We start from the raw sequence: 12,834 nt of genomic DNA, 5'->3' as shown, positions 1-12,834 counted from the left end.
CCTAGATTTACAAGAACTTGTTATCCTGGGAATGCGCCAAAACCTTACATCTTTCCAAGAGAGGTGTAATGAGGAGAAATGTCTCTGTTTCTCCTCGTTCCTTCCTCTTTCTATGTGTTCCGCATTCTGCAGCATACACAGAAAGAGGAATGTGCCCCCTATGATTGTTTTAGCACAGGAAGGTGACCCTTCCTGCACAAAATCAATCGTGCATGCAATGCAGGCACCCTTACACCATGGTTATCAGTGTGCCAGCTTCGGCGCTAGGCAACCCTTTGTGAGCCAGCGCGGGGGAAAGGCCAGGAATGTGACGTATTGCCTTAAATACGGCACATGCCTGCCTTTTCCAAGTGACGCAGTGCAACGCAGCAAAGTAAGTTGCTTCGCTGCACTGCGCCACTTTCCCATTAATATGGATCCAAGTGGCTTTTGTAGCTGGGTGTCTGTCTCTAGTCATGCCAGTAAAGTATTATTGTATAGTATTGTATTCTCTTGTACACGCCGTCAGGCAGACGCTAGTGTCAAAGGATGCAGTACAACAGAATGTCAGTAGATAACATTTTTCAGCTTGTCCCAGTTTTTGTAGTTTATTGGTATGATACCACTGTCTGTTGCAAGATGGTGGTCCTGGCACGTGTCACAATATGAAGAGCATTGCAGTAACATGTATCAGCATTTTTTGGACATTATACCATTATTGATAGCACAGGAGCTCAGTTTATCTAACAGTGATAGTAATGTGGTCCCTTTTTTTCCTTTTCAGTCAGCTGCGTCATCCTCATCTGCTCCAATTAATGGCTGTTTGTATTTGTCACGACTTGAAGAGCATCCGATTGGTCTACGAGAGGGTGAACTTTGGGTCCTTATACAGCATTCTGCATGAAAGGGTAAACCTAATAATGTTTTCGGCTTTCTTATATTTGAAATTATATATTTTTTGTCCTCAATTGAGCCATCAAAGCAGTGCTGTGAGAGTCACGGCGTGATTCTAAATTTAAATTCCCAGCAGAAAATGGATGAAAGATGTGATAAGCACACTGGCACATATTGAAAATGTTTAAAGAGAGAGTTAGGGATAAGGAATAAGAAGATTTTTCACAGTTTTATTGGTATTTGGCCAAAACTTACTAAGATTCTGCATCTGAGTCGGTGTAACGTTTTGGCACAACCCTAACGCAGTCTGTTTTGGTATTTACAAAGTGATGCAAAGCCCAATTTGCGTGGCTTTGCGTGACTTTGTAAACAAAAAAAGAGTAACGTAACACAGTTCATAGTGCTGCCTTGCATCAGGGAGACTGTACGTGTCTGGAGCATGGGTGTTCTAATTCATCCGTCATGTATTTGGACACAGACCCAAATTTGGGTTTGAAACAAAATGGTGCACCTTTTCTGCCTTGGGGTAACAAGAATAAATATTTATATTTCTTTTTGTTACTTCCTCTGCATATGTACGAAGAGGAATAAACCTTTTTGCAAGAAGCTATCCCTTCCTGCACAAACCTATTCTGATCCCAGCGCAGGCACCATTGCTTCGTAGAGCAAAGGTGCCTGTGTGGAATCCATTTTGATTCAGGCTGCATTTTGTGACACTCAGTAGAGAGCCTGCCGAACATAGAAGCCTGCTGGCCTGTAGTTGAACTCGCTGTACCATGGCTTACACAGTAAAGCCTTGAGAAATGATAATGTCACATGTGTATGTGAACTGTTGCTATGCTTTGTTTGCTGATTTCATAAATCAATGCCCTTGTGTAGCCAAAGGTTTTATTCTGATTTATGATTGGTTAAATGATTGTGAAACACCTATTGCCTCGCTGAGCAACTGGCTCTCATTGGTTTTGTATCATATGTGCAGAAATATTGTATTCTATAAAAACACTTTGAATCTTACTACTATGTCTTTAGTAATTATCAGGCTTCTACATATCTCGTGGAGAACGCAGCTTGATTCATGTGTCCTTGATGTACTTGCAGTCAAAGTTGCCTTTGCATTGATGAGTGTGGATGGTCTGGCAGTTGACCTAGGCGCTGAACGTGCAGGAATTTGTTTTCCAACTTTCAGAGGTCTCTGTTCATCCCCCCTTCCACCTTATCACAATTTAAATCCTCATGGCTCACACTGTCACTTTTTTCTGCTATTTTATTTGAAGTTTTATACTATTTGTACCTTTTAGATGAGGATCCTTTTACTGTTACTTTTTGGCTCATGTAAATATTGCTTTGTGAGACTTATTGAAGTATCATAGTGATCCCACAACGCCTCTGTTACTGTTCACATGTTCCTACATAGGTGTTGTGACCACATGGTAGCTACTCCTAAAAAAGGGGGCTCGCTGTACATAGGTGTTCTACCCACATGGAAGTGCATGGACATTCCACTGAGTAGGGCACCCAGTTGTAAATAGGTGACTTAGGTGTGTGAGAACTATACACATGCTGTGTCTACACCTGCATATAATATTGGGCCTGATGTGTGAAAGTTTTTCTTCAAAGAAGTCTTTTGAGTCGTAAGGTGTCGTTACTCCTCCTGATGATAACGTGGATGGTCATCGACTCCATTGCTAAATTATATTCTTTCTGCCTTTGTGTTCGGACGTGTGATCCTGTGCTGCGGATAGACACAATCGTGGTGCTCTTTTTGGTTCACATGTTTTTTCCCTCTATCGATTTTGCACGTTGATCCCATCTCCCTTACTTCCTGTCTCAAGTCGATGTTTGATCACTTTACTCGAGCAGGGTCCGGGTCAACTGCAGCATCTCCTGTGCCTTGTCCATTGGGGCTTCGTCATTCTGTCTGTCACCTCTCACCATCATCTTCTTCAGTGAGGGAACGGGCGCCATTTCGATATTGTCCTTGCTGCATATGAAATATCCAGACTGATCTCCATCAGGTCTATAATATGTGTCTGGTGCCAGAACACAAGACTGCCTGGATGATTGATGCTCCTTCCTTTCCAGGAAGGCTCTTCACGACCATCGCACTTATTGACTTGAGATGACACCCCAGACTTCTTCGGTCCTGAGTATGTCCAGGGAAACACTACACCCACAAATATAGGCTGCAGATGAAGAGGCTTTCTCCCCAAAGAAAGTTCTGGCTCAGACCTGGAGAACGAGAACCTTCTGCCAGCTCAGCAATCTGTGAGTACAGCACCCTCTCCACCTCTCGCCACCACCCTCACCCCTAGCAGCCTTCAGTCAAAGGGTACTCTACACTAGAGAAAGGTTTTCAGACCGCCACTACCCTCAGGCCATGGCCTGCACCAGCAAACAACTTTGGACACCCCTGCCAGTTTAGCACCAAAGAGGCCTTCAAAACGGACCGTTCTGATGGATACAACTACCTGTGGATTCCTCACCTCATGAATACTCCCATGGCGCCAGCATTCGACGGAAATCTTCTTACTAGTCTCTGCACGTCGACGAGGACGTCACTGTAGCCCACGCGACGCCGTCTGACGTCATACAGGCAATAAGAGGTCCTCGACGACGTGCGGACGTCAGTTTCCCTTTTTTCCGTGCATTCGAAACGGTTATCTTCGAGGGAGCAACTGTTACTCTTGACGGTTACAGTGTATATCTTGCTGCGTACTCTTTCTCTGTGGAAATAATGTCGCAGAGAAAGTCTGGATTTAAGCCTTGTCGTGAGTGTGGAGGCAAGATGTCGGTGACGGATCCTCATTCCGATTGCCTTTGGTGTTTGAGCTCCGACCACGACGTCTCGACTTGTGATTCATGTCAGCACATGAATCCGAAGGCCCTTAAAGAACGTGAGGCGAAGCTGTTTATGGCCAAGTCAAAGGAGAAGCATCACAAGAAGTCTTCTCCAAGACATCGGCGTCATCAAGACTCCCGCCGTCATTCAAGGGAGGCTCGTTCCAGGTCTCCGGATCGGCGCCGAAGGACATGGGAGGTCAGCCCCACGGTGACGCCGCATCCTTCGACGCCGTTGCCCTCTCCGGCGTCTCCAACTTCGCCTGGACAGGCGTCGGTGATTGAGGTATTGGAGCCTCAAGTGTTTTCTCCGGCGCAGACGCCGAGGCCGGCGTCGGGGTCGCCTCCGAGACAGGCACCCCAGTATCCGGCTTTTCCCACCCCTGGAGCCGATAGTTCCGCATTCTTGAATGCGATGTATGCCATCTTCCAACAGATGGCTCCAGGGGGTGCTCCGGCTGGGCCTTTGGCCTTTTCTTTGGGTGATCCTGCGCCTCTTCGGCCGGCACCCTTTATGCCCTTTCTCCCGTTTGGGAACGTGGGCTCGGCGCCAGTGTCGGCGCCGGTGGCCGCTCCGATGGCTTCGGAGGGATTGGCCCCAGGGATTTCCATCCCGTCGACGTCGAGATTTCGGCCTGTGACTCCGGTGGGTCCATCCGTTTCAACTGCTCTTCAGTCGGCGCCGAAGTTACCTGTGGCGCCGGATGCGGCGTCGGTGGCTTCGGAAGATCGGCGCCGATCTCCGACTTCGGCGGAGGTATTGTCGACTCCGCGGATTGAGCAACGACTGCATTCAAGGAAGCGTGCTCTCCGGGTACTAGAAGAGCAGGAGTACCAACGAGCCCTAGAGGAAGGAGAGCTAGAGGACTCGGGTGATGGGCTGCGTGGACTGGAGTCGGCCAGTGGGCTGGACACTTCCCCTGAGTGGGACCTTTCGTCCCCGGGGGAATATACTGAGGAAGCTGCTTCCTTTCATACAGTGGTACGGAAGGCAGCTAGTTTTTTGGACCTGCCTTTGCCGGTGGTGGAGGCGAAACAAAACCTTTTGACAGAGGTGTTGCATCCGGCCTCAGCCGCGGCGGAGCCTCTGTTACCTTTTAATGACGCTCTGCTGGATCCGGTTTTAGAGGTGTGGAAGAGGCCGGCATCTTCCCCAGCAGTTCACAGAGCCGTGGCCAGGAGGTATCGGACGGCTCCAACTGATCCTGGTTTCCTATCTAGGCACCCTACGCCGGAGAGCTTGGTTGTGCAGGCCTCCTGTTCGTCCAAGTCAGCGCCTGGTTCTTTTCCGACGGTGCCTGGGGACAGAGATTCAAAAAAGCTAGAGGCGCAGTCGAAGAAGATTTTTTCGTCCTGCAGTCTGGCGTTAAAAGCCACCAATGCAACCTGTATCCTGGGGAGGTATATTCATGCTCTGATGGATGACATCTCCTCTTCGTTTACAGAGCTTCCCCAGGGTCTTTTGGATCTTGTCTCTGATGCCCAGGCTGCTGCGACCCAAATTATCCAGACGGGACTGGATACCACCGACTCGGTAGCCAGAGCAATGGGCACAACTGTGGTGGAAAGGAGACAGGCCTGGCTCCGTAACTCGGGCTTTTCGGTAGATGTACAGTCCACATTGTTGGATCTCCCGTTTGATGGGGACAAACTGTTTGGGGCTAAGGCTGATTCGGCCTTGGAACGTTTTAAGGAGAGCAGGGCCACGGCTAAGTCGTTGGGACTCCAAGCTCCTTCTTCCACGCCCTCTTCCAGATTCTTCAGGAGGTTTCGTGGATTTGGGCGTGGCTCTTCCTCCTCTTCCTTTCGGGGAAGATATCAGCAACCTGCCTCTTCCCATCCCTATAGATCTTTTAGGGGGAGGGGTAGGGTCCGCACCAGGGGAGCCTCTCAGCAGCACTCTGCCTCTTCCTCATCCTCTGGCGGGGTGCAGCAGGGGAAGCAGCCTTAGGCTTCCACCATTTCCCACTCACTCCTCTCCTGTAGGGGGAAGATTACAGCATTTTCTCACTAAATGGGAGACTGTTACGTCGGACACTTGGGTTCTCAGTGTTGTGGGAAAAGGCTACACCCTTCCCTTTCGGGAGTTTCCGCCCCTCATCCCGCCCCGCCCTTCGTATTGTTCACAAGAACACCTCCTGTTGCTAGAACAGGAGGTAGAAGTCCTCCTTTTAAAGGGCGCGGTGGAGTTGGTCCCGGAGCAGGAAAGGGGTCAAGGAGTTTACTCAAGGTATTTCCTGATTCCCAAGAAGGATGGTCGTTTGAGACCAATTCTGGACCTGAGGATCTTGAATTGGTTCCTCAAGCAGGAAAAGTTCAAGATGCTGACCCTAGCACAGGTGCTTTTGGCGTTGAACATGGAAGACTGGATGGTGTCTGTCGACTTGCAGGATGCTTACTTTCATATCCCGATACTCAAGTCACACAGGAAGTATCTCCGGTTTGTGGTGGGATCGCAACACTACCAGTTTGCGGTCCTTCCGTTTGGTCTTACTTCAGCACCTCGAGTCTTCACGAAGGTGATGTCGGTGGTTGCGGCAGAGCTCAGAAGGAAGGGGATAGCAGTATTCCCTTACTTGGACGATTGGTTGATCAAAGCCAAGTCCCCGGAGCTTGTGTTGCGTCATCTGCAGTCAACAACCCAGTTGTTGTTCGACCTGGGCTTTTCGGTGAACGAGCCCAAATCTCACCTAGAGCCCTCTCAGCGCCTCCTGTTCATAGGGGCAGTACTGGATACAACATTGGGTCGGGCCTTTCCTCCGCCTCAGCGGATTCAAGATATTCAGGATTTGGTTCCAATGTTTCGAAATGGAGCGGTAGTTCCAGTCCTCAAGGTCCTTCGTCTGCTCGGTCTTTTTGCCTCCTGCATTCTGTTGGTCACGCATGCTCGCTGGCACATGAGGGCTCTTCAGTGGTGCCTCCGAAGGCAGTGGTCTCAACACAGAGGGGATCTAGAGGGTACTGTCAAGATCTCCAGAGATGCTGCTGTGGATTTGAAGTGGTGGATTGCAAGCAACAATCTTTCACAAGGAAAGCCGTTCCAGCAGTCGCCACCAGTGGCCACAGTCATAACGGATGCTTCCACTCTAGGGTGGGGAGCTCATCTGGGGGATCTGGAGATCAAAGGTCTTTGGTCTCCAGAGGAACAGATTTTTCACATCAATCTGTTAGAGTTACGGGCTGTACGTCTGGCTCTCAAGGCCTTCCTCCCTTCCCTTCATGGTCAGTCGGTACAGGTCCTAACGGACAATACTACCACGATGTGGTACATAAACAAGCAGGGAGGAGTGGGGTCGTACCTTCTCTGCAGAGAAGCTCTTCGACTATGGTCCTGGGCAAAGGACCATCGGATTTGCTTGATAGCAAACCATCTGGCCGGAGTTTTGAACGTGCGTGCGGACAGTCTCAGTCGCCACTTCTCGGCAGACCACGAGTGGCGTATCCATCCAGATCAAGTCTGTTTAATCTTCCAGAAGTGGGGGTTTCCTCGGGTAGATCTGTTCGCCACTCGAGAGAACGCGCATTGTCCGTTGTTCTGCAGCCTTCAGTATCCGATGCAGGAAGCGTTGGGGGACGCGTTTCAAATGACCTGGTGCGGCCAGTTGCTTTACGCGTTTCCTCCCATACCCTTGATTCCTCGAGTATTGAGGAAGATTCGCCAAGACCGGGCTCTAGTAATCTTATTAGCTCCGGATTGGCCAAGGAGGGTGTGGTACTCCGACCTTCTCCAACTCTCAATGTGCCCGCCGCTCCGTCTCCCTTTCAGGGCAGACCTCCTCTCACAGTCGCAGGGGCAGGTTCTACACCCCAACCTCCAGAGTCTGCACCTACATGCCTGGAGATTGAACGGGGCAACCTGAGTTCCTTCTCTCTCCCGCCTGAGGTAGTGGATGTTATATTAGCGGCCAGGCGACACTCCACTAAATCTATCTACGCTAATAGGTGGTCTAAATTTGTTGCGTGGTGTGGAGAGAGGCAGATTGATCCTTTACATGCTCATCTATCGGACGTTTTGTCTTTTGCTCTATCTCTGGCGCAGAAAGGTTGTGCAGTGGCTACCATTAAAGGTTATTTATCGGCCTTGTCAGCCTTCATATGTCTTCCAGACCAACCATCTTTATTTAAATCCCCTATTGTTATCAGATTCTTGAAAGGTCTTCTAAATCAATATCCTCCAAAGCCATTCGTTATGCCGCAATGGGATTTGTCCTTAGTCCTGACTTTCCTTATGGGGTCCCCTTTTGAACCTATGCATTCTTGCCCCTTGAGGTATTTGGTTTTAAAAACAGTCTTCCTGATAGCTATAACATCAGCAAGGAGAGTGAGTGAGTTGCAGGCCTTATCAGTAAAACCCCCTTATACAACTTTTTATGGGGATAAGGTGGTGTTGAGGACCAAGGCTGCTTTCCTCCCGAAGGTTGTTTCACCCTTCCATTTGGCTCAGGCAATTACTTTGTCCACGTTCTATCCTCCGCCTCATCCTTCCAAAGAGGAAGAAAGACTGCACCGTCTGGACCCAAAGAGAGCGTTGAGCTTCTTTATCGATAGAACAAGGGATTTCAGGCTGGAGGATCAGCTGTTTATTGGATACGTGGGCAAGAGGAGAGGAAAGGCAGTCCACAAGAGAACACTATCCAGGTGGGTTGTTCTTTGCATTAAAATATGTTACTCTTTGGCAAAGAAGGATCCTCCTGAGGGCATTAGAGCTCATTCCACCAGAGCTAAGTCGGCCACTTCGGCCTTAGCCAGAGGTGTTCCTGTGGTCGACATCTGCAAGGCCGCAACTTGGTCGTCCCTTCACACTTTTGCAAAACATTACTGTTTAGATTCTGAGGTTAGAAGGGACAGCCATTTTGCACGGTCAGTGCTGCAGGATTTCTTGGTTTGACCATTTAGGCACCCACCGCCGGGCGTGGTACTGCTTTGGGACTCTATTCATGAGGTGAGGAATCCACAGATAGTTGTATCCATCAGAAGAACGAGTTACTTACCTTCGGTAACGACTTTTCTGGTGGATACATTAGCTACCTGTGGATTCCTCACGGTCCCACCCGCCTCCCCGTTGCCTTTATGGTCTTGCCAAGTAATCCTTGAGTGCGCTCCTCTTGGTCTTTGAGGGTGCAATAGATGTATATATAATATATTTATATATATATGTATATATGTATATATCTTTATGTATATACTTGGTGTGTGTATATATTTTAAAAGAGAGAGTTTTATATATATATATATATGTACATAAAAAGATTTACAGTTATTCATACAATGTGGTGTATTTTTACAATATAATGGATGTTGCCTTGCTCTTTCATTGCATTGCCTGGTTGTTCTCATGCACGTAAAAAATGATTGGTACTGACGTCCGCACGTCGTCGAGGACCTCTTATTGCCTGTATGACGTCAGACGGCGTCGCGTGGGCTACAGTGACGTCCTCGTCGACGTGCAGAGACTAGTAAGAAGATTTCCGTCGAATGCTGGCGCCATGGGAGTATTCATGAGGTGAGGAATCCACAGGTAGCTAATGTATCCACCAGAAAAGTCGTTACCGAAGGTAAGTAACTCGTTCTTTCAGCACCAGCAATTCTGATACTGGCACCAAGACGACCCTCAGCCCCCACAAAGTTTGCCTATTGGCCAACCAGAATCTCTGTGTTGAAACTAAAGGAACCCTCAGAGTCTAAGACATTGACCAGAAAGTCCCACATCAGTGCATTTATGCCGATTCTCCAATAGCTGCAGGATGAGCTAGACTTAAGGCAGAATCATCTGGTTATTCCCTCCCACAAGGGCAGAATCTTTGCCTGCAATTCAAGCCCTGCTGCTCCCCCCTCGAAATGTCAGCTGTCCGTTGAGGAGGCCTTGAATATGGATACGGCTATCAGCCCCCTCTCCCATGCACCACCATCTCCTCGCCCTGTTTCTCAGCCTTTGGCCTCCTGGCCTGCTACTACAGGGAACCCCCTTGACATCACACCTCAGGGGTCTCCAAACTCTGACTTGGGTGGCTGTGGGGGGAGGAGTGATTACACATTTGACACTCCTCCGCAGGATGACCCATGGGACTCCTATGATGTAAACCTAAAGGAGGACACAGACTCCAAACTGAACACTGCCCATTCCCCCCTCCGGATGATTCTACATCCTTTCAGCTTCTCATTGGTAGGGCCACCTCCTTTCATAAGGAACTCCACACTTAGGCATTAGAGGAGTACTTCCTCTTTGAAACTCCCTCCTTCACTCACTGCTCCACTCAGTTCTTTCCCATGCTCAAAGGCATGTTACATCCCACTCCTGACATTTTTAATATAAAGCCTCCCCTTCTGACCCATATATATTTGTGGTCAGCTCCCGCCCAACTGTCTAGTAATCATTACTTCCCATAAGTGAGCCACCTATGTAGGAAGCTGGCCTGGTGTGTGGTAGGTACCTATGATACTTACACCTTATACCGGATCCAGGGTTCCCCTCTCAGTGAAATGTAGGCAGTGCCTAGAAGCCAGGTTCTCTAGAGGTAGCTGTGGATGAGCAGCCAAAACTTATCTGGGAAACATGCAAAGCTCATGCAATACCACCGTAGTCACACAGCACTTACACACATGAAAGAAAACACTCAGTGTTACAAAAATAAAGGTACTTTATTTTAGTGACACAATTACCAAAAAGTACTAGAGAGGCAACCCTCCAATAAGAGGTAAGTAACACACTAGATATGTACATTAGTAATCAGAAATAGGCATAGAAAACAATAGCAAACAGTGCAAATAGCAATAGACAATAGTGACCCTAAGGGGGGCCCAAACCATATACTAAACAAATGGAATGCGAATGCAGGACCCCATCCTAGGTAAGTGGAATGTGTAGAGGGGACCAGGGGGAACTAGGAAACACCAAAGGTAAGTACCACAGTGCCCCCCAGCAACCAGGAAGAAAGGAGTAAGTTGCTGGATTTTTCCCAAACCCCCAAAAAGAAGAAAAAGAAGATATTGTAACACCCAGACAAGACTGCAAGAAATCAACAGTGGATTCCTGAAGAGGAAGACCTATGGAAGAAAGGGACCAAGTCCACAAGTCACAGAAGTGTCCGGTAGGGGCAGGATCCACTAATCACCTGACTTTGGTTGCAGGAGTTGGTCGACGGTAGGACGAAGATAGTCACCAATGCAGCCCTGGAGCCGGAGGAGAGTTCCTGAAGGATGCAGTTGACGTCTTACGCCGGATGGAAAATTGCAGTCAGTTAGTGGTGTGTGAAAACCACTAACAAGTCTTGACAAAGGCAGAAGTCACAATGAAGTAAAAGTGGAGCTGCCGGGGACCAGTAAGATCCAGGAGGACTCAACCCACAGGTGGAGTCATAGGGGGACCCCTCAAGAAGGAAGAGAGTCCACATAAGAAAAGGCAGCCCACTCAGGAGACCCACTGGACGAGGAACCAGGAGTCGTAGAGGAGCCCAAGACTGGAGAAGGGTCCAACGTTGCAGGAGAAGCACGCAGAGGGCTGTGCGTCGCAGGAAGGAGTGCTGGGGGCTGCGGCCACATGGAGCCTGAAGGTCCCTGAGGAGATGCCAACCAGCCTTGGGAGCTGCAAGAGATGTGGTGCATGCGAGTACTGTCATGTGTGGGGAGGCAAAGACTTACCTCCACTAAAGTTGGACAGCTGCCAGTGTTCTTTTCCTAAAATTGCAAAGGCAATTGGAAACACCTTTAGCTACCACTATAAGTCCCTAGTAAATGTTTCTTAGGTACCCAGGGCATGGGGTACTAAAGGTAGGCCTCTGAGAGCAGCAGCACTGATTGTGCCACCCTCTAGGGCCATGCATCCAGATGCACCCAACACTGCCATAGCAGGCTAGGTGTCCTGGTGTAAACCTAAAACACAAACTCAACATGGCACACTATCTGTGTGCCCTGTCCACCTTACACTGCATTTACTATGTGTAAGACACCCCTCTAGCAGGCCTTAAAGCCCTAAGACAGGATGCTCTATATTAAATGAGAGGGCATAACTGCTTGAGCAATATGCCCTGCCAAACCTGGGACATAGTGAGTGAACAGAGCAGCCATTTTCATATATGTGATGGACACTGGTGAACACGAGTTTCCCAGCTACATAATTGCTACTCTGAACTCTGGGTTGTTTGGTATCAAACAACTCAGAATGATAAATCCAAACTGCTACCAGTACTGGGTGTATTATAAAATGTACCCAGGGGTCACCTTAGAGGTGCCCCCTGCAAAAGCTAACTAACCTGGCATGGTTGCTGACTGGTCCCCTTTGCAAACCCCTACTTTTGGAGGGAGCAAAGGCGGGAAACCACACAAAGTGTAGGGGGAGTGGCCTCACCTGGCATGCACTACCCCTAAGTTGTTGCCTTCTAGATCGATCCTCTATTTCATTTTCCTCCATCTATTTGGAAGGAAAATAGCCACTCAGGCTTAGGGAAGTGACCGTTCCCACAGGAAGTGGTCACTGAAATGGGTGGAGCCAACCATAGGTAAGTGTCCCATTGGACATGACCAGGTTCCCCCTAAAATGACCACTAAATTCAGTATTTAGTGGCACCCCTAGACCAAGAAATCAGATTCGAAAGGACAAAGAAGACCAGCACCAAAGAATATCCAAAGCAAGAGAACTATGGACCTGCTGCACAAGAAAATGCACCAAACCCTGCCTGCTGCGCCCAGGACCTGAAAATCACCACTGCGGAGGAGCTGGACACTGGACTGGGCCCAAGACACCCAGTGGACCTTCAGGCTTCACAAATCTCCCGATCTCCCTTCTGAGTGGCGGCACCACTCTGCAGACCAACAAAGACCAACAAGCCAGTGAGGGTCACTTCAATGACCAGCCAATATCTCCCAAACCTGAGGTTGCAGCCAAACCCGACGACACACCGATGACCTCCAGGACAAACCTCACAAGTGTGCCAAGTTTGGTGGCACTGCGCCCTCCAGTGGCTGAGTCATGCCAATACCCCAGGTACTAGGTAGTGGACATCGGAAACCAAGTAAAACAGCTCCGCCTGAGCTGCAACTGGACCAGAAGGAAGCCCCAGTCGAGGAACTTCAGGAACACGCTGGACCTCCCACCAGAGTACCCCCATTGTACTGCAATCGACCGTG

The 12,834-nt window shown here is 49.1% G+C and overlaps 1 protein-coding gene across 1 annotated transcript in view; it reads left to right on the top strand.

Annotated features, from left to right (window-relative positions):
* The window catches only part of TEX14 (testis expressed 14, intercellular bridge forming factor), a 1,009,455-nt gene that overhangs the window by 522,782 nt on the left and 473,839 nt on the right, over positions 1 to 12,834 (top strand). Inside the window, exon 10 of the mRNA XM_069221587.1 lies at positions 764 to 887. Within this exon, the coding sequence (XP_069077688.1) occupies positions 764 to 887 (124 nt within the window). The remainder of the gene's footprint in view (positions 1 to 763; positions 888 to 12,834) is intronic.

Source organism: Pleurodeles waltl, chromosome 3_1 (genome assembly GCF_031143425.1).
Source record: "Pleurodeles waltl isolate 20211129_DDA chromosome 3_1, aPleWal1.hap1.20221129, whole genome shotgun sequence".
NCBI classification, from domain to species: domain Eukaryota; kingdom Metazoa; phylum Chordata; class Amphibia; order Caudata; family Salamandridae; genus Pleurodeles; species Pleurodeles waltl.
Note: the sequence above shows the minus strand (reverse complement) of the source record. Positions and strands in the feature narration are given on the sequence as shown.